Source organism: Schistocerca serialis, chromosome 2, assembly GCF_023864345.2.
Source record: "Schistocerca serialis cubense isolate TAMUIC-IGC-003099 chromosome 2, iqSchSeri2.2, whole genome shotgun sequence".
NCBI classification, from domain to species: Eukaryota; Metazoa; Arthropoda; class Insecta; order Orthoptera; family Acrididae; genus Schistocerca; species Schistocerca serialis.
In genome coordinates this window covers 719,650,332-719,677,849 of record NC_064639.1, presented here as the reverse complement: position 1 = coordinate 719,677,849, position 27,518 = coordinate 719,650,332, and the positions used below count along the sequence as shown (strand labels likewise).

The following is a 27,518-nucleotide window of genomic DNA, read 5'->3' as shown; positions in this document are numbered from 1 at the left end:
CGCAGGAATGAAAATTAGGAGTCTTTTACGTGAGGAGAAGCCGTGTACTTGTCCGACTACACAGGGTAACTAATATTTCAATTTCTGTATGAGAAGAATTTGGAAATTTGTGGTAAGGTCTTATGCGACCAAACTGCTGAGGTCAGCGGTCCCTAAGCCTGCACACTACTTAATTTAACTTAAACTAACTTACGCTACACACACCCGTGCCCGAGGAAGGACTCGAACCTCTGACGGAAATCTGTATAAGAGTTCCTTATTCTCCAACTAACCTGTTTTCTATGAATTACAGCTCCTTCGATTATTTTCTTATACATTTATTTATTTATTTATTTTAAATCATATGTAGTTATTTTACCTGAATTTAACTGATGCCAATTCCTATCTACAATTATGCTAAGTTACCAAAACACGAGAAAGGTCATATTAGTAACTAAAATAATAAAATGCAAGACAATAACGTGGTAAAAATACTGCCATTAATGTCTCTCTCATTCTCTTGCAGGCACTTCCTGAAAACAATATATACAAATATGTTCTTATAGGCAGCAATTACTTATAGCGGTTCACGATATATCTCGCACGTTCATGTTTGTGCCGTATCTATTCTGAGCAACAAAATTTGTGTCAACATTAAATAATTTAACAAAAATCAGTTATTTTGTTTGGAGAACCATCTTAATGAGTGCTGATCATTACCAGTGATATGTTGAATGGGGGAAGAAATGAAGATGTACCCATATACAGTACATATAGCAATTGATGTGCTTACTTTCAGCCCAGATCCTGATCAAGTCTAAGTAAGGACATTCAGAACCAAAAGCAGCATAGTACATTGGCAATAAATATAGGTGGCTATTTGGGGTAATGTACAGAGGAGTACGCTTATGACACAATTGCTGAGGAAGCTCAGTAACCATGTACACGTTCTAAGCAAAATCACAGACACCAGAATACACATAGGGGTCAGGTGCACACGGATTGTGAGCTGTGATGTCACCATGAACCCTCTCGCCTTGCTGCACTGCATTGAAGTTTATAGGCATACACCACACACATTCAATTCATACACAGGTGTCACTGTAATCAAGATTTTCCATGTTTTAGTGTAATATTATTGTTATTATTATTAAGCTCTATATTAGTAGGTTTTCTTTCTTTTTTCCTTTTTTAACAAATGTGTTGGTCAGTTTCTTCTTGTCATTCTTTTTTCTCTCTTCCTGGTCAAAATATAAATCACTGGATACTTCAATTTCATCAAAGCTACGAGCTATGTTTCATTCAAATTTTGTTAATAATGTTTAATTTTCGAAACACTACAGCTTAAATCAATAAAATTTGGTGGACTGTTACACGGCCCGAGTCTTCTTTTTATAGTATCTTCACTAGGAAGAGGGTGTTTCAATACATTCCTGATAAAAGGTACTGCTTTATAAGGTACACAATGTAAAGTCGGAGCCTTTGCAATACCTTCAGATGACCACTTAGTACACTGTCGTTTCATAGGTACTTGTCAACAGTCAAAAAAAGAGCCCTGAATCACTTTTCGAACCTGTTTTAATTTCAGCAACCCAGCACTACAACGTTCCATTTCCATAATTTCTAATTGTTGGTGTATGCATGCATTGTTGCACTGACAGTAGTGCTTGTTTTCACAGTTAAAGTTTTGTCTAGCAGTTATTTCTTCATTAACTAGTAATACATTTACCTGTAAAGTATCTTCTATTTCTTTACAGCAGCTTTGTTTTCGTGCCCGAATATGTTTGTCTTTATTAAGCTCATTACTATGCCCTAAATCGGCACCAGAGGATGTTAGATTTAGAGTGGAACAGCATCAGTCTTCAACTTGCATTTCAAAGGAATATTTGTCAGTTCACTTTTCAAATTCCATTTATAATCCAAATCAGCGAAATGTATTGATCAGACACAAATATTTTCAGCTGAAAACTAATCTCCACATTTACTAGCATTTATCTTTTTTCGTTTCGTCTCATTGTTTTTAGGAAATATATGAAACTTAATTCCTAACTTACTAACTTGTGTGTAGTAAAACAGGCACTCAAGCAGAAAACCATTATTTGTTGCATGAAAGCTTACTCTGAAAGATCCCTTAACACAATGATAGTTACGGCGTAACTCTACTCAATCGCCATTCAGTAAAAAATTCACACTGCCGTAAACAACCTTGTTTGCACTTGTAAACATGATTACAACATAATATTTTATGGCAATCGCGGGCTACTGAGCTCTGGTTGGGTTCACTCTGATGTCAGCACTGGTAGCTTGCTATTGTGCATATCATCCGTGATCACTACCATGTATTCCACTGCCTGTGAATAAAATAGCAGTAAATTATCTTAAGATATATGAGGAAAGAGGAAAGTAGAGTGGCAGATAATGATTAAGCAGGATACTATACCCTTATATATAAACTGCGTAATGAATTTGGTACCAAGTAGGTGGACCGAAGGATAAAGAATGACACTATTACTGTGTAGATTTATGGCTGTTTAGGGAGTATTCTTCTGTGGATGGTTGTGTATGAGCCTATAGGATTAGGATACCACTGATTTTGAGGCTTACATGTACTTGACAGTTCCTATAGGATCAGAATACTGCTAATTTTGAGTCTTACTACAAGGCTGCAAAGTATGTGAACCTACTCGAGTTCTGGGGTCAATTGTGTACACAAATTTAATAAAATGAATGCTAAGGAACAAGTTTCTGAGGTTTGTGTACTGCTCAAAGTATGTAACAAAAAATAAAGAATTGTAGTATGAGAGGTAATGAAAACTGCTAGCTGTTCTGAGTGAGTGATTCCTCTAGTCTGATGACAGTACCACAAAGAATTAAAAAAAAAATACTACAATATTATGAAAATGATAGACTACTACTTACCATACACCAGTTATTTTGAGTTGCAGATGGGTACAACAAAATGTCCACTATCACATAAATTTTCAGCCAGAACATGTTACAAAGCATGGAACTAGAATTCAGTGTACAATACAGTTCTTTCTATAAAGCAAGAATATCTAAAATAATCTTTCTTATCAACCTAACTGTGGATAATGCTCTACCTTTAGTTAAAGAGAGTGTTAATAGTTCTACAACAGCAGTGCATTCATCAGGTTCTCGTTCATAGGGTAGTTTATCAAGAGTTAGTGAAATAAGTTAAGAATTTGATTTGATCAAATTGTGATAGTATGAAGCAGAGATAAATCAAGATATCAGACATGAGAAATACCTCAATGAGAAGCAAAACTGTATGGGTTAGGTTGGTCTACAGGCCAAAGTGCACATGAGAGACTGAAGGAACAAGTTGTCATACCCCAGGATCACTTTCTGTCACTGATGGAGGTGGATCATCATCAACAAGTATAGATTCTGAGTCTGATGGCATGGAAGGATCTGGTGCCTCTGGGATCAACAGGGAAGACCTCTGAGATCTTCTTTTCCTCCCTAACTACTTTACAGAGTTGGGTTTCTTGAAAGTGCTTACTTGCTGTGAGGGGTAGGAACAGAAGAGGAGTGGGCAGTTCTGGGACCCACAGTCCACAAGTGCTTCAGCCACTGGCAGGTGTCGCGTCATAGGCCTGTAAATTGCCAGGAAGAAGGTTATTTCCAGAGGATGCGGCCTGTATGGCTAGATGCAGGGATAGGTAATTGAAGACAGTGCTGCACGAACCACAAGAAGGTATGATGTATCTCCCCAAAACGCTAATTTATTTGCTCGACTTACAGAAGCCAATTTTGGGTGAAAGGAGGTAGTATTACTTGCACTGCTAATGACATGGCCATAGTAGTGGCAAAATGCAGTATAACTGGGATGGGAAGGATGTGATCATACTTTTTCCGCACTTCAAAATACAAGAGGTGATTGGCGAGTTTCTTAATTAAGGGATCATTCACTGAAAATTGAGGGGAGAGGTCACAGCTGCACTTGACACAGAATAGTGATTCCTCACATGGTAAATTTTCATGAAGCAGCTGATTAGTTACCACAAATTCAGTTTTTTGTACAAAGGGATGGCATACACCAAAATCATTGATATGTAAAGCATAGAATCAGATGTAGGAAATACGGCTTTATATCACAATGGTAACAAAGGTTTTAACTTTCTCAGGAAACAAAACACACTGAAAAGTGAGAATGAATGCTCTGGCATAAACCTCGTTTGGCAGGACACTGTATATGATGCATGGAAGGAAAACACTCACTTGTCTAGTTTTCACGTAAATACTCTCCTGTCCGCAATATTATGTCCCTGTGAAAAATTAAACCCCGTACCATGTTCAGGCTCTCATGGCGTGTTAACAAGACAGGTGTGTCATCAAATTCTTGCAAAAAAATATTGCTTGGGACTGGGTAGGATTCATTGTTTTGCTTAAGGCATAACCACTTCATAGTTCACTGAGGGAAGAGATTTCTCCAAGTACTAAGTAGTAGCTTCAGAAAGTATGTCATACGTGGCATCCCATGCTAATTCCATTACACAACAGTGTTGCACTGTCAGAAGAAAGTTCATTCAAAATCCATTTTTCCATTGGTGTTGTGAGTAGTTAGCAGTTCACTCCACTGCCAATTACAAAGGATTCAGCAGCAATACAGTTGGAGGTATTGGAACTGCAAGAGGTCCACATACTAGGAGGACTGAAAATGGTAGTTCAGCTATTGAATTTTAGAAATGCAGGAGAAAAATACCTCCAACCAAAGATTGTGCCAAGAGACTTACATTTTTTGGATCTCTTGTATGTGAATCACTGTACTCTGCACTTAAATCACTAAATCTAGATATCACTCTAAACTAACAGATGAACATTTAATTGAACTTACATGAACTGCACTCACCAGATATCAGCAAGAATTGAAACAGCTTACAGCAAAAATGAACACTTGCAAAAGGACATTACAGTGGCTTCTTATTTCTTGTTATGTAATGAAATGTTTAGTGATGTCAGTTTTAAAATAAATGTTTCTTTGCTAATGACATAAAAATGTTACTTCAGTGATGATAATGTTAGTCTCTAAACAGTGTGGCTCTCTTCAAATAAATTTCATAAATTTACAGCTTTCAAAGGTAAAGTTAGTGACCAGTCTGCTATGTAAATGATCAGGTGTAGAACAGTAATTGTAACCTCACCATCTTTGCAAGTGATGCATTTGCCATTGCCTGTAATGTATGCCCAGAAAAAAACTGCACAAATATCCAGTCCGATCTGGATAAGGCTTTGAAGTGTTGTTAAGATTCACAACTTGTGTTAACGGTACAGAAATGGAAAACAGTGCACTTCACAAAACACAGAATAGTAGTATCATATAACTGCAATATCAGTCACAGTTGGCATCAGCCAACTCTCACAAATGCATGAGAGTAGGAATTTGTATGGATATAAAATGGAATGCTCACATAGACTCAATCTTAAGTAAAGCAGGTAGCATACTTTGATTCATTGGCAGGAGACTGAGAAAATGCAGGAATGTCTACTTAAAATGTTTCAAGGATCAGTATTAAATGAAGAATCTAGGACTACACTATAGCCTTCTGAAAACTGTAAAGCTTGTGATGGGTGACAAAAACTTGCTAAAGAAAATATATTATACTGTCATTTGTTTGTACAGTAGCTGAGGTAAAAATGTTTGCAGGCATGCTCCGTTGTCTGCTGGACATATACTGAAAGCATTACCTGTAAATCTTTTCTTAATGTGCGGCTCCAAATTCTGAATTGAAAATAGTTCAGATATTTAAACCACTACTGTTTCTCTCTCACCATTGTCAACGTTAGTAATCAAACAACACTGTTTACAGTACCAAAATTAGTTTCATTAGTAATTGATACTGACTTGTGCTGTCAATTTTTTTGTTTTCGAAACATTGTGCTGAAGCAGTCACCAGTTAATCACAAGTGGTAAAAACTGCCAATTTCAGTTCTGATTATGTGTAACATGTGAGTACTTGCTACCTCTGTGCACCAGTACTACTTGCATACCTGTTTGGATCTGATGATGGCGGTAGCCCAAAATGTGACACTTATGTAATGAGTAAAAATACACTGTACAATCTAAACAGTACTATTTCAAAATAGTCCATAACTATGGCACACTCATTAAAGGATTTTATTTAACAGAATACTTCACTATTCAAGTGAGGCAGAAGGCCCTGCTTCTCCACCCATCCCCCTTCCCCCAACCCACCTATTAGCATTTAAGAAAAAGGTTTAGAGGCACTAGCTACCATACTTACCCATCAAACGAGCATGAGGTGATAATTAGCAAAATCACACACAATGCCCACTCAATTTAACTAGTTTTTTGGAGATCTTGTTTCCTGTAATACTACTGTGTTGTATTGCACTGCAGTGCATTGTATTGTATTTGTCTACCAAACAGCTTATGCATAAGACAATTGGCAAATCAGCTAATTTGTATACAAGTGAAAAGATGCCTAATGTATGTTTGCAACATCCAAAAGCAAAATTTAGACGCTGTATTTGTTAACTGGTTAGTTGTACTTGCCTGATGAAAATATATGTTAATGGTGTAAACTAATAGCATAGGGAAAGTATTTATGTGTTGTTCTTTGCATCCAAACAACAACAACAACAACAACAACAACAACAACAACAACAATAATAATAATAATAATAATATACTTAAAGACTACCTTATCAAAAATAAAACATGTTGAAAATCATGGCTGCAGTACAGTCATAAGGTTTAAATGCAACTTGTGGCTGGTTGTTGTTTAAGTTATAAACATTATAGTAGTCTTTAGGATTTCTGTACTGCAGTAGCATGAAAGGAAGAAATGAAATTGATAAAGACATTTTTGTAGGTATCTAAGCTAAATGGCTCTCAAGACAAGCAATTGCTCAGAAATAAATTCTTGCAGTGTCGAAACTATAGCTCAAATAGCAGAGTCAGATGGTTAGTTCAGCATTTTAGAAGGAAGTAACATTGTATGTTCACAGTATGTACTGATGTTCATTATTCAACACCCAAGAGTTACTGAATAGGGTGTGTGTACCGCACATGGAAGGTAAAGACTGCACCAACTGTGACATGCTAAAGCAGTCAGAGTAGCAAAGCATCCTCAAAACTGCTCATTTTGGGAATTTACTCAGGTCATACACAAGAAGTTTTCATCGGCTGAACTCAATGGTAAACAGGTTTGTAAATAACAACCTGATTAATAGTAATATGTTGTCTTTACATCGAGTCATTTACATTTACTTTTCAAAATTACATTTTCATCAAAATAGTCTTTAAATATTTAAAAATATATCACAAATCTACTAAATAAAATAAAGGACGCACATAAATTACAGATGTTGTGGATAAGCAGGTTAAAGTCATAGTTACGCAACACTGTAAGTCATACTAGTACATACACAGAGTGAATCAGCACTTCGACAAACTTTTGAAGGTTGTACAGAATTATTTTCCAAGCATTTTGAGACAAGGGACTCATGGTCTCCAGCATCTCTTTACACAGCAATTTCATTTTATCTGATCTCTTGCTCCTTGTACCAATATTGCATTCAAAATATCTGCAAAACAGTGTCAATGTCAATGGTATACACAGTGTGCGTTGTTTTGAAACAAACTTGTTCCATTCACTTGTGGCCAGCAGTGTCAGTTGCACATTAACAGCAATACACAGGTTCACAGATGAAGAATTGCCCAATATGCATCTTGTCTATGGGTTCACTGAATTTTGCAACAAACAGACAAGCAGCCCAACAACCCTATGCTCAGCTGTCCCTACAGCAACAGCAACCAATTCATAGTAGTTTTGCATCTCTACATAGGTGCCCAAAAATTACAGGGTTCTTTGGCATTACTATGTTTTGGTGAATGCTCATCACTGTTGTGAAAGTATTTTCACAGAAACAAAGATAATTCCAGTAACAAAGTTGAACAGATTCAGGCAGGTAATGAAGATGTGTGCCCTTGGTAAGTCATGAGCAAGACACTGCTCCACATCATTGCTCCCAAGTTGGGTAAGAATAGTCTGAGAAACACACTGCTCACTTGAGGATGCTTGTGTGGCACTCTAGTCACTTGATCTTAACATTAATGAGTACATTCAAAATGCCACTGGTCAAATATGAACATGCCTTAGACCCAGCACTGACCAATCTCTGAGAGTTGTGGTCAGTAGTTGAGTGGTCACGGATCAAGACAGCTCAACAAGCTTTTCAGAGGGTTGTAGAGTCCATGTCACGACACTTCACTACAGCCATCAGTGCCAATACCATGCATAAGAATATTCTAAGATAAAGAATTAATTATTCACATAATAAGGGTTGAAAAATACCTCTTCTTACAAAAGCATCCAGAAAGTTTCTGTTGATAAGCTCCACTGCAGGTACAGCAAAAATTCTGTAGTAAGCACAGTCTTCCAACAGTGCATCTACAATTGAACTTGGAACTGATAAAGTATCTGGTATGACAACAGATATCTGAAAAATTAAAATAAACAAAATGGACTATTTGTACAAGCTGGATTTTTTCACAGCAGCAATTAAAATAAGATTCAATATATATGAGTGTCACTGCAAAAGATTTAAGAGTTACTAATTTTCTTCTGAGAAATCTCAGCTTTACATCTTTTGGAAGACATTTCTATTATGTTTTATTACCACAATATATTACCAACACACTTATTAAACGGCTGGACAGACATACCCACAGTAACCCATCAAACAAATACTTAAAAAATAGATGATAAGGTTTGTCCATTTATAACACTTGACACAACAACCTGTTATAAAGGTATACTAATACAAGAGTGTCACTACCAAGTCAGCACAAAATATTAGTATTTTCAGTCCGATATAACCACTGCCAGAAGAGTTACTGCAACTTTCTAAAAGATTGTTTGGCGAAATTGATGTCAGGTTATGAGGTATGCAGTGCCTGTCTCAGTAAATCTAATGGATTTGCCTTTGACGGTAATCCCCCAACCCTTCCAGGTATTGCTGGGAAAAATTAATTGAATTTACTAGCAAATGACAGGAATTCCATTATCCTTTGTCTCCCAGCCATTGTGCTCGCGAATTTAAACAACATTTAAGATTATTCATTTCATGCCTAATGATTCTCTAAATTATCCTTGCCTTGCCTTCAATTTTTTGTATCTTTTCTCATAGTACATTGTTTTTGCCTTTATGATGACGTGGTGAAGAATTTTGCAACATTCCTTATACATGATTAAGTAATGATTGGAGATATTCACCTGGTCTAAATAAATTTGGTTGGGGTTAAGGGCTAAACAACAAAATTAGCACCCTTGGTCCATGGGTAGTTCATCAGGAGTTAGTGACATCCGTCAGAAACATGTTCTGATGATGAAAGTACACAGGAGGAGTTAATTCAATGCATTGACGGTAGCACTGATGTCTGATGTCAGAGCTGAGAAATGATCTGTGTGTGGAGAAATACATGGGTTAGGGCAGTACATAGGTCAGAGCAGACATGAGGTCCCCATGGCTTATCCATGACGTGAGAAACAACACCTGTATCCAACCCACACCAAGCTGGTTGAGGATGAAGAATTCCTTCTAGTCCGGAGATACAGAACAAGTGAGAAGGAGAAATGTAATGGACATCAGCTGGACCACTATGATTTATTACAAACACAATTATAAAAACAGCATCAGAGAAATAGGTAAGGGAGCACAGGGGGTGGGGGAGGGGGCAGAGTCCCTGGGGCTCTGCATATGACAGCAGCAGCCTCACCCATAGCCACCCCACTGCCCCACTCCTGATCCATTATAGTCAAGCCATTAAAGAGCAACCACTATTCAGTAGTGTGCTACCCCTAAAATGGAAAATAGGGTTCAGCAGAAAAAGGCAAATCGCATCTAAAAGCAGTTAAAACAACACCACCCACCTTGCCCCCATAGGTAGTGTAATAGGATGAACTGCACAGTGCCTGGAGTCAGGGATGAAGCACAAGAAATAAGCATCGACCACCACTGGTCATCGCCCAGCCCGCTCATCGCCCCTCAACCAGCAGCAGCAGCAGCAGCAGCAAAATGCTTCCATAACATTATTCTGTGTGTCAGTGCCCCAGTGCCAGCCTTCAGAAAGCTACTTATGTCTGACGACACCCAGTTTGGTCACTGCGTCTGAACCAGACCATTTCCACGTGACACCCAAGTGTGGACACTTCCGTAATGTCAGCCAGTAGCAGCGACATTTACATCCCTCCCGGACTAACTGTTGTCATCAGTCAGCTGGGCAACATAGCTGTGCCCAGTCTGCAGCCTTTGAGTCTTCACCGTAATGATGTTGCCACCACCACTGCCATCCCCAAGTGTGAACCAGGGACCACAGCCTGACTGCCCAACCTCTGGAAGCCAACAGTGCTGCCATCTCAACAAACTGCTTGCCAATGTACTTGCTGCTGCCCCATGTCCAGGACTTGAACAGATCACCTACCAGCAATCTGCCAGCTACCCACAGCTGCTCTTCAGCCTTTGGTTCAGAGTTGGGCTCACATCACCGTCGACTGCCTCACACTGCAAAGAGCCAACTGTGATGCATTGGTTGCCACCTCCAATTCGCCTTCCAGCATGCTGGCTACACCAGCTCAACACCACCTTCTCGGCAGCGTGTGTACTTCACATGCTGTGTCTACAAAGCCCACTGCTACAAGTTCGAATATTATGAGTCGATGCTAAACAGCACCAGATGAGTGGGTATACCTGAATGACTGCCAAAGCTGACTGAATTAATAAGTACTTGTTTTACATTTCTCTCTTATTTCTCTGAAGCTACTTGTTATCTGCTACATTCTGAAGTAAAAAGTGGGATAGTCTGGAGAGGAAGAAGGTATGCTTCATTCTGATAATAGAAGTCTGCAAATGGTGACTCAACTATGACAGCAACAGATGTAAGTAGCAGCTCAGGCTTCAAATTTTACTAGAGGGATCCTTATATTCTGGTATCTTTATATCCTTGTATCTCTATTTTCCACTATGTCCTTTTCTGACTCAGTTGTGTTTAGTAATGGTTGACAGCCAAGCCTTTAACACTTGTGACATGTACTCAATGTTATTTACCAGGGCACACAGTCCTGTGCAAAAAGTTTCACAAGGTAATTTGTTGGGTTTGCCATTAAAAAAGAAGTATTACACAAGGCAAGGCCAGGAGTACACATGGCTTAGATGTGGGAAACTGAGTTGTGAATGTGATTTGATTACCAGATAGAAGGTAGATAATAAGATAAATGTAATCAGTGGTAGCTCAGTATGGTCCGAGTGTTACAATGGGATCGAATTGTTCAGATTTCCCATCTTTACGCTGTGCAACACTGACCCAAAGTAACAATATGATGTGAGATGATTGTTAAACATGATGACAATATCAAAACTACTCCAATTCAGCCAGGATACACTGCACATAATAGGAGTAAATCTGACAGCAATGTCTGTAGAAATTAGTTGTTATGGGAGAACATGTAAGGTATTAGAGAAAATATAATGAAGTTTTTCAAAGGTGTATTATGGGCATGGGAGGGTAGTTAAAATGCGACTATGACCCAGGAAGTAAGTCTGTGGCATCTGACAGATTGGTGAAGTGGGGCCACTGGACTACTACTATTCTCTCAGAATGAGAGAGAGCTGTCAATTCGGATGTTGAGCTTCGTTATGAAGTATCATGAGGAATTTGATGATGATGATGTATTATGGGTGTTTACTGATGTACTATGAGAATGAAAGGTGCAATAGTTGTGTTCAGGGTACTTCCTGATCGATACAACTGAGAATGCAACAATAATGCTGCCACTGAATTCCTTCCTTTCGCAGACAGTTTTCATTATTTGTTACATCATACTACAAGGTAAGGTCGGTATTGCACTACCAAATTTCTTTGTCCAAGTTGATATATCAAATATTTTTGTCAAAGAATTTTGATGGTGTAATAGGGCACTTTGTCAAATCTTGTCTGTCATGAAATAAATTTGATCAAAACTAGGGCTTCACTGTAGATTTGATCATAAAAGTCACTTGTCTTCTGTTCACTGCAATGTGACATATTGCCACGTGGAGTGCTAGCATCGCTGCAGCATTCTGTCATCTGTAGTGTGTTTATAAACATGGCAGATAAATACAATTGGTGTGTACCGACAACTACAAAATTAAGAGAGATGTATGAAGCTGATGAGGCGTTTTACAATGTGAGGCACTTTGAATACAAAAACACATTAAGGAGATTGGAGACATAACCTAACCCCACTCTCTCCCATAGCAAGAAATCTGGGTGCTACAGTGAGTCTGTTTTCTGCAGATATAGCAGTTCTTAAGTGAGTATTGTGCTTTGTGATATGAGGATTCACTTCACTGAGCAAATACTGAAATTTATGCTCATCCATTCTTAATGAATTTATGTACGACTTGACGTCCTCCACTACAAGCTCACACAACAAGTTTTGTTGAATGCTTTTACGTCTCGTCGTAAAACCCACGGCTTCATCCAGGTACGTTTCCTTTTTTTCCCCCGCTTCTCTTCCACATGTGCACACATTGCAATTGTGGTACATGCAACTGCTGTGGTTAATAAAAAGTTGTTGTTGTCAGCCATCTTGAAGTTTGACGAAAAATATGATGACAGTGTAATATCCCATTTTAGTGCCACATCAAAGATTTTTGCCAAATAAATTTGACAAATATTTCATCATATCTTTGATCAAATCTTTGGCAAAGAAATTTGACAGTGTAATACCAGCCTAACATGATAGTATGCATATAAGGTAGTGAAAAGAGAAGTGTACAAGGCACAGAGTGCCTGATAGTACTTTTTTGTGCCAGAGAGGAAGTAATACTGTCCGTGTAAATGCAATATATGACTTAATGTTATATGTGAGAATTTTATTCAATTTATTATAGGTATATGGTGTACGTAATATGAGACTGTGGAAGATACGAATTTCAAGATGCAAATTGTAAGTGGGTTAAAATGCCTTCCTTGTCCCAACCCTTCCCCACGATATGAAATGGTGCAGCTGCTAACAGGACTAAATGAGTTGAAGTGAAAATAGTGTAAATAAGAACATAGAGACTTGGTGGTTGTGTAAATAGTATCACTTGAGTGAAGAATGGGACAGCAAGTGTAAAAAAATTGTAAACAAACCAGTGCTTCTGTTACAGACAGTTTTCCACGGAAATTTGCAGACCAGATTTTTCTTGGAAGGAGGAACTGTAATGGAATGAACTGCACAACTGCTTGGAGCCAAGGCCATAGCACCAGGAAACAGGTACAGATCACCCCCAAGTCATTGTACTGTCTGCTAAGCACCCCTCAGCAGGAGGAAGATGCTTCGTGACACTGTTCTGTGTGTCTCTGAGGAGGTTAAGCAGAGATCCCAGAAGAGGGCTGCGAGATGCATTCCAACTGGTAACCCCACCAAAGGACAGGTGTCACGGGGTCAATGTCACTTGTGCATAAAAAAAAATGTGCTAAGTTGGATGACAAAGAAATTGCTGGATGGTGACTAACTAAATGAGCAACAGTTGAAACTGCCAGCACTGAAGAGGGAAGAGTCCTGCTTCAGCATGGAGACTTGCTACAGGATTAGTCCAGAAGGCACCAGCAGCCCATCTGACCTGGGTCTGAACATTTCAAAGCTGAAGGTACCACTGACCCATAAACCTGGCAAATGTAGTTTAGTCAAGATGAGACCAGAGACTGGTAAATACAGAGAAGGGTAATGCGAATCACACACCAAGAGGTGTGGACAATTAAGCATAGAGTGTTAAGCTTTTGCATTCAGCTAGTCTTTAGTTGATGAATATGGGGCAGCATAGTCAAGTGCTGGGTATCCACGTAGAGTTCTGGATCAGACCAGTTTGTGGTAAGACAACATAAATGCATGACCTGCATTTTTGCAGGAGATAAGTGGAAACCACGGCAAAGGGTCCAAGCAGAGGCCCTGCAAATGGTGCCTTGGAACTGGCAATGGAGTAGGAGCTGTAGCAAATACAAAATAACCAACAATTAGAGTGGAAGTGACCAGTGGCCCAGCAGAGGTCACTAGCCCACTGATTGCAATGGGGAAGACTGACACTCAGCACAGTGTTTGCTGTTCTCTTGGACCTGCCGAGAGCTGAGTGAAGTGCCAACTCAAACCCAGAACAACCAGTGGGGTAAAAACTGATAATTACAAATCAGTAGCTAGCCTTGAACGTCCCACTGATGGAGGTTAAATAAAATGTCATGGCGCAAAGGAAAATCATGAACCTTATGTAGACTGCAATGAAGAGTAGGCATTTATAAAAAGAATGGTCTCCCATTTCCATCCTAACCAGATAGTCAGTTGGATAGTCACTGATAGAGGGACGAAAGGCCCTGAGATTCAAGAACACAGCTTAATCAGTGGGCAACCATGCTTTCAAGCGGATTGCAGAGCACATTGGTAGCTCTCAACAGATGTCAGGTTTTTTTCCTGCCTTAGGGTTTGGGGCAATGATAATATCTTGCTACTGAAAAGGGAAAACATTTTCAAGCCAGAAATCACTGAAAACTCTCAGTAGATGGCTTTCAAGTAACATTCAGATGTTTGATCACCTGATAATGCAGTCAACCAAGGCCTGAGGCCATATTGCAAGACGAGTCAAGAGCCTACATCAGTTCCCAGTCAGTCAAAGGTTCATGATATATGTCACCTGTTGGTGGGGATGTCTTCCACTTATCATTTCTGGATTAGGAAGATAGCAGGGTAAGAAGGGGTCATCAATTCTGTTGTAAAGTGGGTCACAAGGTGTTCAGTAAGAACCGACACATCAGTATAATAACCACCCTAAAGGACGAAGACCTGGAAAAGGTGTTAATCTTTCGCCGCCCAGAAGGCTACAGAGTATGCACCATACCTGGGGGGGAAGAGGCACACATTTCCAAGGAAGAGACATAGTGTTCCTAGAATTCCTTCCTTCTGAGCTTAATTTGCGATCCCTAGTGTGACATTGCTTAAAAGTGAGCATGCCAGCCTGTGAAGGATGCTGCTTGAGACATTGCAGGGCCCCACACCACTCCTAAATAGCTCTTGTAATGTCTTTGGTCCATTGCAGGAGAGACTGGCCTTGGAGTGTGCCAGTAGAAAGAGGAATATCAGTTACAGAGGTGCAAGGATTGCATCAGAGATGTCACCCACAACCTTGTCAATGCAATTAACAGAGAGGAGACAGAAGTGACAGCAGAGCCACTTTGCTCTTCAAAGGTCCATCATGGTAATTGGCCCATTTCACACTGACAAAGAAGTGACAGGATCACTGGTAAATGGTCGATGTTGCAAAGGTCGTTCTGGAGCAACCTAAGTAGTGAAGCCATGAGAGATTGGGGGAAAGAGATTGTAAGGTCGATAGATGAAAAGGTGCCACAAAGGACACTGAAATGGGTAGGAGTACCATTACTGAGGAGGCACAGATGGCCTCTCCCAGACGGAAGTGATACATCCACATGGGGCGATGCACATTGAAATCCTCAAGTAGGAGAAAGGGCAGGGGCATTTTGGATTAAGGTGGTCATCTCAAGGGAAGTAAGTGCCCTGCACAAAGTACATAAATGTTACAAACAGTGATCACTGGGGTAGTTTGCACTCACACTGCTATTACTTCCAATGTGTTCCGGAGGAGAGTACACTCGTTGATGGCATCTGTGCAAACCAATAAACAGGCTAGTTTAGCTGCCCTCCCAGCACCTGTACAATTCTGACAGAATGCACAGTAACCACAAGGCATTAGGGAATGGTCATCAGTCAAGTAAGTTTCTTGTGGGGTGATGCAGACTGTAGAATAAAAGGAAATTAACTGTTGCAGTTCTGCCCAGTGACAGTGGTATCCATTACAATTCCATTGGATCATCAAACTGAGGGTGTTCTGGTTAGGTGTCAAGAGGCTAAAAGGCAGGATAATATCAATGAATATTTGCTCATAATCCAATGGTGTCAAGAGGCTAAAAGGTGGGATAATATCATTGAATATTTGATCATAATCCAATGGTGTGTGTTGGTGGCCGCGATTCTTGTGAGAGGCTTGTCTACTGTAGGCATGGACACAGATCAGTAGGCAGCTGTAAGACCCACAGGTCATGGTTATTTTAGCTGGTGGCTAGTGTCGGGCCTCTGATATGCGGGTTTCCAGGAACAGGGGTCCTGAGAGGGAGCTCTGTCATGGATATATGCTGCAGGAGGAAGCTTCTCTGGCTGGGTGTGGGAAATGGTTCCCAAAGATGGTGTCACTGGAACCATGAGAGTTGTTTCATAATAACCCATAAAAGGTCCCAATAATGATATTTAGTCAATCACTAAGCAGTGGCATGTAAGTTACTCACTGTTGGTTTAGTATCTGTTCTAAGGATGGTTTATGACTTCCATTTTGTTCTAAACCCCTTTTTTGTTTCCGTATAACTTTGTGGACCTTGGGAAGACAATATAATCAGGGAGGCACAGAGCTGCATCCCTTCAGACTGTTGGTGACCTCCTTGGGTAGACAGCTCTAGTCCAGAAGTGAAGTAGTTTTCATTTGAGCATGTGACATGGGGTCCTTGACAACTTTATATTGCGTGCTCAAATAAGTTGAATGTCTTCTCTATGTAGATGTCTCTTGGTAGCAAAAAAGGTGAATTACCTTCATCTGCAGGAAGAACCAATGTTTGGAATCATTATAGAGATTACAAAAGGAAGCTATCGCAGATGAGGCTATGTTACCATTTTGCTGACAGGATCTTGCTAGTGCCTGCCATGCTTTACACCTTATTTTTTTCATCAGTGTCGCCACAAAGTTTTTTGGAGGCTTTTTCAATTCCTCCAATAAAACACGTTAATGATAAGGGCTTCAGTATACGAGAAAAATTCAAGGACTTTTCTAAAACAATCATTTTCATGTTTCTTAAGATCCCTATTTGTTAAATTAAGAACAGAAAATTTAAAACACATTTCTTGCTGTGGCAGATTAGCCAGGTGGTTAAACTTTGCAACTTGCACTGTGTTGCAGCTATGATGGATCCAGTCTGATTTTACCAAAATTATACCTTCAGCACACTCCCAAGAAGCAGAAGTGAGACCAGCTGTTACATAGGCATGTACATGACACAGTTCTTCTGAGATCAAATCCAAGCTTTGACATAAGATCAGATGCAAAAGTGTTTTGTAGGTAGGCTCCTTCACTGACTGCATTTTCCCAGTACCTTGCCAATGAACTGAAGTCTGCCACCTGCTGATTGTGAGCCTATGTGATCATTTCATTTCATATCCATTAAAATTGTTACAGTCACATATCTGTGAGTTAAATGATTCTGCTCTGACTCATTGTTATTACTGCTACATATGTTACTATTCTGTATTTTGAGCAGTTGCACAATTTTACTTTTCTGTATATTTAAAGCAAATTCTAAATCTTTGCAAAACTTCAAAATCTTATCACTATCTGTCTTGACAATTGGGCAGCTCTTTTCAGGCAGTATTTCATTATGGACAACTGTATCCCCTGCAAAAATCTGAGGTTGTTGTTAAAGTTGTCTACATCATCAGTACACAACATGTACAGTATGGGTCCCAATACACTTCCTTTGGACACATCTAAAATTACTTCTCCTTCTATTCCTATTTACAATTATTTATCCTACACAACACAGAAGGTCCACCATACAAAGAAATCCTCAACCCAGTCACAAATTTCACTTGATATCCACATGTTATTTTTATTAATAAATCATGATGTGGCATAGAGTCTAATGCCTTTCAGTAATCAAGAAATACAGCATACACCTGATTTCCTCAATCCATAGCTTTCAGAATCTGATGTGAAAAGCAAAAATCATAAGTTGGGTTACATATCACCCACATTTTTTGAACACACGCTGGTTGGCATCTTTTGATAAGATTACGCTATGACAGCCATTACAGGCTTCAGATGCTGCCCATTTGACAGCCAAACGCATTTCATTCAAAATCTCCCATCTACAGTTCTACACTTTATTTTACACCTATTAAGTAGCAGCTCTGTTTCTTTTCGGTGACTACTGAGCACAAGATCCCACCCATAATGGACTGTTGTTCTAAGTACAATCAGACAATGGAAACTCCAGGCTGGAATACCAACAACAAAGAAGGACATAGATTGTTAATCACAGTAAAGATGACCCGTTTAGTTGCAGACATGCACAGGCTGCCAATGGCAGCGGTTTTGTGTGTGTGAGGTGTGCTTGCTTGTGTGATTGTGGACGTGTATTTTGCTGAAGAAGGCTATGGCAAAAGGCTATAATGTGTAACAGTCTTTCCATTGTGCTTGTCTGCAACTCAATGAGTCACATTTACAGTGAGTAGCCATCTATTCTTCTCCTAATATTGTTCTAGGTACATACCTGCCCAGTGCTTGGTTGCCATTCTTTTAAAGTTGAGCAACAATTTCCCTACATGCACCTGCCGTGAAGTTAATGGTCTGAGTTATCTTTGTCATATGATATGGCTTTCACATTATCCAACTTACAGAGCATGCAACTCTGTCTATTTGTTTTACTGGCCCTTTGTACTTTGGTAATGAGTTTTCATTCTACCTCATGGTTACTGATAACATTTCCATACCGACATCCTCAAATAGGTCTGGTCTGTTTGTTGCCAGCAGACCCAATAAAATCCCATCATGAGCAGGTTTATGCACTATCTGTACCAGGTAGTTTTCAGAGAATGCATTCAGAGCTGTTTCACAGCATGTCTTGCCACATGCACCATGAACAAGACTGTAATTATTCCAAATGATTGTTGGATGATTAAAGTCTCTTTCAGTAATGGCAATGTGAATGAGAACATATTTATGGGGAGAGTCAAGGATTCTATACAGTTTTTGCTTACATCTGTGAGTGAGCCTGACTCTCAATAGAAGGATCCAATTAAGTTTATGCCATGCAGCTTCAATTTCTGTCTCACTGGATCTGAGACCTTGTCTACTGTAACAAATATGCCACCTCCATTTCCCATTAGTCTATCTTTTCAATACACACATTTAACCAAAAAATGTTGCTGCTGTCAATTTCGGGTTCTAAACAGTTCTCAGTACCGTGTATTAAACGAGTTTAACTGCATAGCTTCAAACTCTGAGACTTTATAATGCTTTGCCAAGTGAGCATAGTGATTTCAATTGTTTAAGGGGGTGAGGTGGGGTGGGGGGAGAGGCTGGGGTATTTCTTTGTTACACCAGCACTCAAGAGTTAGGGTCCACTACAGCTATGATTCTCTGGACTGAATGGAGAGTTGCCTAAACCAAAAACTCATTTGCATACACTCCCTATACAGACAGCCACCTGTGTACCAGCCTCTGATGTGTAGTGCAACCCTGAGCTATTCCGGAGGGCACCGTTCTCAACCTTGTAGTGCATGTGTAGGAAGTTGTATATCTCAGAACCTCTGAAACTTCTTATTCAAACCTTCCACTTGATTCAGAACCAGATGGTCATAATCAGTGCCAGACACAATTCTGCAGATTGTGAACTTTGCTGAAATGCTATGACCAACACTCATGTTCTCCGTCTTTTTTGTCAGTTGCTGCAATGATCCAGGCATAATACCAACTCCAAATGACAGGCTTTATTCATTCCAATGTGTGCCTCAAAAAGGAGATGGTTGCACCCTGTTCCTCCATTGACTGCTAGAACGGCCTCTTAAACATTTTGAATGAGATGTCCAGGGATACACAAAGCTTGTACTGGCATGATCTTTCCCACCCCTTGCTGTATTTCCATCAGGGGCACCACTTTCCATCATACATTTGAACCACCAACAATTAACAGACTTCTACCCTTGTGCTTCCCTTTGACAAGCGACACAACAGGCTTCGCAAAATGTGAAGTATGCCTCATTGGTACAGTTTCAGTGGAAGAACAGGACACCTCAAATATGATGGTTATGGGGATGTGTGTAATACCCTGATTTCTCCATGGTCCTTGCCTCCTTACGGAGCCTTTAGAGATGCCATCTGAGAGGAGTCTGAGGCTAGGGTACTGTCCCTCAGTCTTCACTAGTATATGCCTATAATGCAAGGGGCTGTGGTCCATGAGTAGTTGCATGTCTGCCAGTTCAAGTAGTAATTTGTCCCACCACATTCAATTAAGTGCCAAGTTAATCTGGACGTATAATATTGTTATCAAGTTCAATGGTGGCCTTTACAAGATCTTTGAGGGGGTCGCGATTTGGTTTACTACACTCCTTGCCCCACATATCTTTGGTGTCTCTGGTACATTACTCTCAGTAGTTCACCCAATCACATCCATGTGTGATTAACCCACTCAAGTGACTCCTGAAGCCCTGCATTTACACATTCACTAGAAAACTTCAGCCAGATTGTCATATCACTCAAAGAGTGATAAAATCTTTACTACACAAATTACATCTTTCCATCGTACCCACTCTGCACGTACTTATAGAGTGTGAATACATGATAGGAAAGAGGTTGAATATTTTGTTAGGCCTAATGAGATTTGAAGCATAATTAAGGAGCGTACACAGGTGCAAGACATGCAGCTCATGAGATGATGTAAATGGAAGAAAAAATTTCACTGTAAACTTGAATAAACATTACATCAATTTACTCCTCTACTCACAAACTGTTAAGTGTAGAGGAAAGTGTGCAATGTTCACTGTTTATTAATTTATAATCTCTGTAGATAAAAGTTACAAGTATTAGCCACACAGCAAAGTACTTGCCCTTTTGCAGTGAAATTGCGAAGTGTAATACTTGTACTTTATAGTACCATACATACTACTCTTGACAAAACAGTGACACCATGCATAAAAATCACATAAAAAACAAATGACTATAAATGTCTGTGTAAGGAAGAAATTTGACTAAACCTATCTTGTGCTGAAATCTGAGATTAAAAATAGCTTTCCATCTATGCTCAAGCAGCTCATGAGCTGCTGAGTTTGCAAGTGTGTTTGCTCTTTTACAGAATATCTTACAGCTACAATTATTAATTTTTCTGAACCCTTACCAGATTTTCCCCATCTGACATCTATAGTAGAAGTAAGGCAACATGAACGACAACCCACTGAAACCCTTAAAACACTGAGTTGCATGGTAAGTTGCAGGAAAACCACCACCAGAGACCTGAATTACGGTGGAAAGCTGGTAAGATCTGTATGCCACAGGCAGCACACCACATGGTAACAACTTTTTGAGACAATTATATGAAATTACCTGGACTAAGTATTCAATACTACTTCACCAACTAACAACCAAATCGTAACCTTTCAATCTAAAATAGGACTTGGGCTACGCTAAAGGGCAGTATTCCACCACAACTAAGATTTCATTTTTATATTCATTGGCTTCACTCAGATATGAATTGTCACCTCTCGACTTACCTTATAAGCACACTTTACAGTTCAGCCTGATAACACAACCTACATTCCGAAAAATGTCACAAGCCATATAATTACTAATGGGCTGAAGCCGACATCTGGTTTTGATAAATTTAGTGGATCCAACTATCCCACACAAAGTTATAGCCAGAACACCAACTTTCAGTTAGATTAAGCCATCTGTGGACTTTCATGCAGGAAAAACCTGAGGCCATAATAAACAATTAAATGCTGGCAAAGAAACTATTAAATATGATTCTAAATGTCACTGTATTACCTCATCCTCCATTTAGTACAAGAAGTTTCAAATGTATGTCTTTATCCAATGGGGTGGTTTTCATTATTTACACAGACAATGAGGACGGTGTGTCATGAGTCTGGTAAAATTTGAATCTTATTACAAAATAATAATTTAAAAGTGTTTGTATTTGCATTACTGTTCTCCAATACAATCTATCAAGACAATAAAAAAGAGAGAGAGCTGTGGCTCAAGCATAGCACACTATCAATGCCAGCAGTGCTTCTGGAATATGTGGGTTGGTATCAAGTCACTTTTGTGGAATCACTTGGAGGATAACTTCTGGTAACCAACAAAAGGCAATAAGAGGGATCACATATCTGAGTGCTGAAATTGAAACTATTCATTATTCTATAGACTAATCTAAATCACAACAATGAGCTATCCTGAACATTCGACTTCTTCCAGGTCCATCACCATAATTGGTTCTGAAAAGGTTGGACCTACTCAAAACACAATGAGACAATCTACACAGCTCGTAAGTCTCTACAACTGCTTGGTTAAAAAAAAATAAAAAATAAAAAAAAAAAAATAAAAATCCTATTTATATATGTTGATTGCCAGATCATATTAAATTTATATCTTCTATTACAAATGAGAAGACCTCTGCAGATTTTCATTACATTTCACCAGCTTGTCTTTTTGATTAGTACAATGCTTAATTACTTCCTTCCATTACTAAATTCTCTATTACTTTCCATGTGCACAGGACATATCCAACAATCTGCATTCTCTTTCTGTTGCAGTTTTTGTGCATCTGAAGCTGAGAAAAGTTTTAAGATGGAGAACGATTTATGCATATCACAATAAAATGAAGTACTCTACTTGGTTAAAATAAGTTAAACTATCAAAGAAAACAAACCTTTTCGAATATCTTGCATCAAATAGCAAAAACGTTGACATACCTGAAATAAATGGATACAGATCTGAACCTCAAAGATGAAGAATGAAAAAAGTCAGAGATCACCATGAAATGGCACCCTGGTTATCACAGGTAGAAACCTGATCTGTTTCTATCTGGCCTCAAAAGCAGAACTAAGTGTTAGTAATAATGAAATTCGCTACATCAAATATTACACTGAGTGGAGGAATGGAAGGAACAGAACAGGGGAAGATGAGCAATCCTCAGACACATGGGAAGACAAGGTGAGAAAAAGAAAGAAAAAATTGTTAGCTTTGGCCTTTAATGCCATCAACAATGCAACTATTCATACCACTACACAATAAATATGGTAATTATGACATCATACATTCAGACATATTTTAATTATTAAGGATTGGGATTCTTGCATGAAAAACGAGGTTTCGGAAGGAAAATTCTTGTTATGAATGGCATCAAACACATAAAAAGCTTAAAAAAGTAAGACTGCACTGGTTAAATAGGAATTTTCAGTGGGAACATAAATATGTCTAGAATTTTTAATGGACAAATAAATAAATACAAAAGAGTGAGAACAAGAAACAAGTCAGGCTATCATGACACATCTATTGGCTTCATGAACTCACAACTTAAGCTAAACATTAAACTACACTACAGATCAAGCTACCATCACAAACATCATTAAAAAAAAAGTGCTAATGGAGATGTAAGTGTTCATCACAGAATGACGTAACACTGCAAATTTCACTATATATGGCAAAGCCGTAACACACACACAGGAAGAGAGAGAATCAGCAGGGGAAAAATGCAGAGAGGAATATGAGATAAAATTGCCTAAGGAAGGTACAAATAGCATGAGTAGTACAATAAAAATACGAAACACCTGGATATAAATAGGAAGAATTTTATGGAGGAGGAGAAGAGGAAGTAAAGAAGTAAATACAGAGGGATTTGTAACTGCAAGGGGGTGGGGCGGGGTTGGATTACAGTGTGAGCAGAATGGCAGTTTCCACTTGTCAGGTGGCAGAGATTAGAAAACGCTTGTAGTATAAAAATGGTAGGAAGATCTACATCACACAAGCCATGAAGCAAATATGAACATGCAATGACCACTAACCGAACCTCTAATTGGTCTCTGTCCTCCTGTCTCCCTCATCATACCACTGCTCCTCCACATACCTCTTGTTTTACAGCCTTATACTTTCCAGTCCTCCTCTACTGTACTTTGAAGTGAGCAAACAAATCACTCACAGTATGTTTGTTAATCTTAAGTGCTGTGAACCACAGACATAAGAACAATATTGAAAATGAGATTAAATGGGCTTTTGCAAACATCTCCTCAGATGAATTTTACTCTCAATAGATGTGAAAAATTAAGGTAACAAACAGTTACAAAACTAAAGGAGTGGAACATGAGAAATAAACAGAAGGAGAGACCTTCAAGGGAAATGGGAATGCAGTGTCAAGACAGTGGACAGGATTCAAAAATGAGAAAAGAAGAAAGGCTGGGTTAGTTAAGCAGGAGAGAGTCCAGTGGGCGTCTTTCAGAAAAGTTAGTATTTGGGGTGGGGGGAGGGGGAGAGAACCACATGCCACAGGTACTGATGCAGCTGTTGAAACCATTGGTACTGAGATGATTGCTGCCTGCCACATGAAGCACTTACTATTTCAGCCTGATAAAGATAGCTGCAGAGAGGTATTATCAATTCAGTTCAAGATTTTAATATTATGGCAGGTAGAAGAAACTATCACTCAATAGCAGCAATGATTGGTTTAATTTTGCTTCTTAGCAGCTGCAATGTTTGCTGCCACTGTGAGTTAATAATGACTATCAAAGGACTGGGATCCATGAAAAGTTGTAAATGATGATTTTGTGAAAGTTACTGCCTGATTCTGCACAGGTGAGCTAGCTTTAAACTTTGAAGGGAAAAAAACTAGTTTTGGACTGTTGATAATATCCCACCTCCTGTTCAACTAGTATACCAACTATAAATAATGAAGAAAGTAGAAAATAGTAAATTCTTAGGTGTGCATATTGATGAAGACAAACTAGACAAATCATATATTGCAGACTTGCTAAAATATTTAAGTTCAGACAATTTTGCCATAAAAATAACAACATATTTTCACTCGGTGATGTGTTGTGGGATAATATTATGTGGTAACTCCTCACTTAGGTAAAGTATTCATTACATAAAATAAGAGAATTAGAATCATGTGTGGAGTTCATGCCCATACATCCTGCAGGTGTCTGTTCATGCAGCTGGGAATATTAATCACAGCCTCACAGTACAATTATTCACTTATGAAATCTGTTTCAAAAATCCCTCTTTAAGTATTCTCCTAGCACAATGGTAGAAGGAAAAATGATCTGCATTATCCTTTAATGGATCTAACTGTGACAAGCAAGCGGCAAATTGCACAGCTATAAAACTCTTCAACAACCTATCCATGGAAATAAAATGTCTGCTAGTTATAAATCCTCCTATACAACAGAGGAATTGTTGAGTAGAGATCATTACTAGTAGCCCTAGCCATAAAATAAGACCTGTAAATGTAGTTAATTTTTCTTTTTTTATATTTGTGTTGTTCTGTTCTGTTGACACATCCCACATCATAAAGTTTAACATGAATCCTCATCTATGAAACAAGAAAGTAACTGTGTACCCAAAAATTACAATGATGAAATCATATTTGGTTTCCATCTGGGAGGCCGATGTCACCATCATCATCATCAGCAGCAGCAGCAGCAGCAGCACCACCACCACCACCACCACCACCACCACCACCAGCTGGCAGAGTCTTTGCCATAAGGATGATGCAAGTGACATAGTGACACTCATCGAAACATGGCAGGATTTCAATACAGCAATCCAGATGGCTTCGAATGAGGATGATGACAGATACAGCAAAATTGTGGAATTTCAACACAGACACCCAGATGGAAGCCCAAGAATATTTCATCAGCATTATATGCTGGCAAAGAATACACTTACAATCATTTCAACATTTTATGATTTCTGCCACAGCTCATAATTGGGAATTCACCATTTTTATTAATTTCATGGGTATTAAAGTTACATACAGTTTTTGATTCATCCTTCAATTTAATTTTTGTGTGTGGTAAGTGTTTATTTCACATCTAATGACACACTGTGTGAACTTATAGTAATTTTAACTTTTGGTTACAGCTTTTCCTCCGAATTGCGTACAGTATTCCTTTCTTACTGTGTGTTAAACTTTCCCAAATATCAGATGCTGCTTAATTTCACCTCTGTTTGCTTTTCACGAAAATATGACTTCAGTGTTTTTCTCCGTATAGTGTGAATGAATTATGGAGTATGTTTCTGTTCTACACATTTTTATCTTTACAACTGAATGTACCTGCTTCGTACATTTTATCATAACCTTTTGACCATCATGGTCAGATTAACCATTTTCTAACACTCTTAATTACATCTAAAAAAACTAAAGGGACAGAGATCTAAACAGAAGTTTTCAATGGCTGTCGCACTGTTCAACCTGTACTGGAATTTTAACTGTGAAGGGGGAGGGGAGGTAACTTTATAAACGTTCAGCATGTAGCCATATTTAGAAATTAATTTGCGATTTGAATGTAAAATGATTCGTTTCAAATCATTACAATTTATCACGCAAATGACCCCTGGAACATTAAATTAACGAAGTAAAAAACTTGAAAAATACAGTATGAAAGATAAATGTATGTACAATGAATCCCTGATTTAAGCCTAATACTATTCACATTTTAGCTGTTTGGAAAGACTTAAAGCAATCCTTTTCGAGGCTTAAGACGTACAGTATTTACTAGTTTGTGTAACAAAATCAGCTCCAGTGTTTTATCACTATTTTCGAAGAACTGAATGACACAATCTTCATTAGTCTACACCTCCCCTTTCCATTTACTAACTCTAGAATAGCATGAAAATGGCTTATAGCCATCTTGATGTATCTGATGGACTTAAGTTGTTATCAAGTCATGCTCTGCTAATTATAACATCTCCTGATATTTGACTTTCCGTCCCTCTCCCACATCCATATAGTTATGTTCGACGTTCCAGCTTGTGTGTATATAACTCTCGCCCGTTGCTTCGCTCAAACCAAATATTTTTTTCCTAAGTTATTAGCATTTGTTTCAACAGATTATACGTTTACTCTATAATCTGCTATTCAGGCGGGCTTTCAACAAAATCAAAATAAGATGATCACAGCTTTTTGGTGATTGCATGCGTGTGGAAATTACTCACACAACATTTTTATCAGATTCATTCACATGCAGTGTGAAGCAACAAAATAAGTGACGATACGTAGAGAATCATGAAGATTAGAACTTCACTACCTAATTAAGAATATAGAAACTTCTGGGTGAATTAACATTTTGGTGATCATACAACGCTAACTTCAAAATTTCACTCCGAACTGGATCCGCGGATGTAAGCAACTTTAACACGGACAAATCAATCTGTAAGTTGTAATTCAATTCAGATGTGTGGCTGAACAACTCCAGACGGAACAACAAAAACAACATTGTTCCATACCATATGATTAAAATGGTGAGATGAAACAATAGCGTGGGATTTTTCCGCATCGTCTTCTTCCTTCAGTACCTTACTTGAAAGTTTACTACAAGGAGAAGAGAAAGACCAAATTTCTGGAGATAACATTCTCACTGTCTCCCATGCTTCAGTGCACACAACAACAAACCTGAAACGACGAAGTCACCAATGATTTTATTACATTTGTTTTGATGTGAAATTTCAAAGCAGTTACTGCGCGCAAAAACGCAAGAACTTTGTCCAAGGATGTTCAATAGATCACCAACAGATATCTCTCTGGCAGCCTGGAAAACACTACAATTTGTCTGCGCACGTGTAATCTGTGCTCACAAATCGTTGCGTGAGGTCAGAAAATTTGCGCAAAAATGGAACACACAACTTTCAGTAAATTTATTCAAGTCTCT

General features: G+C 38.8%; 1 protein-coding gene across 2 annotated transcripts in view; it reads right to left on the bottom strand.

Annotated features, from left to right (window-relative positions):
* Positions 1-27,317, bottom strand: part of LOC126457906 (ribonuclease P protein subunit p40-like) — a 281,204-nt gene extending 253,887 nt beyond the window's left edge. The window contains exons 1-2 of one of the 2 annotated variants that reach the window (XM_050094586.1): positions 27,097-27,317; positions 8,322-8,466 (exon numbers count right to left, since the gene is read on the bottom strand). In XM_050094586.1, the coding sequence (XP_049950543.1) occupies positions 8,322-8,466; positions 27,097-27,222 (271 nt within the window). In that variant the 5' untranslated portion in view covers positions 27,223-27,317. The remainder of the gene's footprint in view (positions 1-8,321; positions 8,467-27,096) is intronic. The other variant, XM_050094585.1, reaches the window with a different exon arrangement.
* Positions 27,318-27,518: the final 201 nt, after the last annotated feature.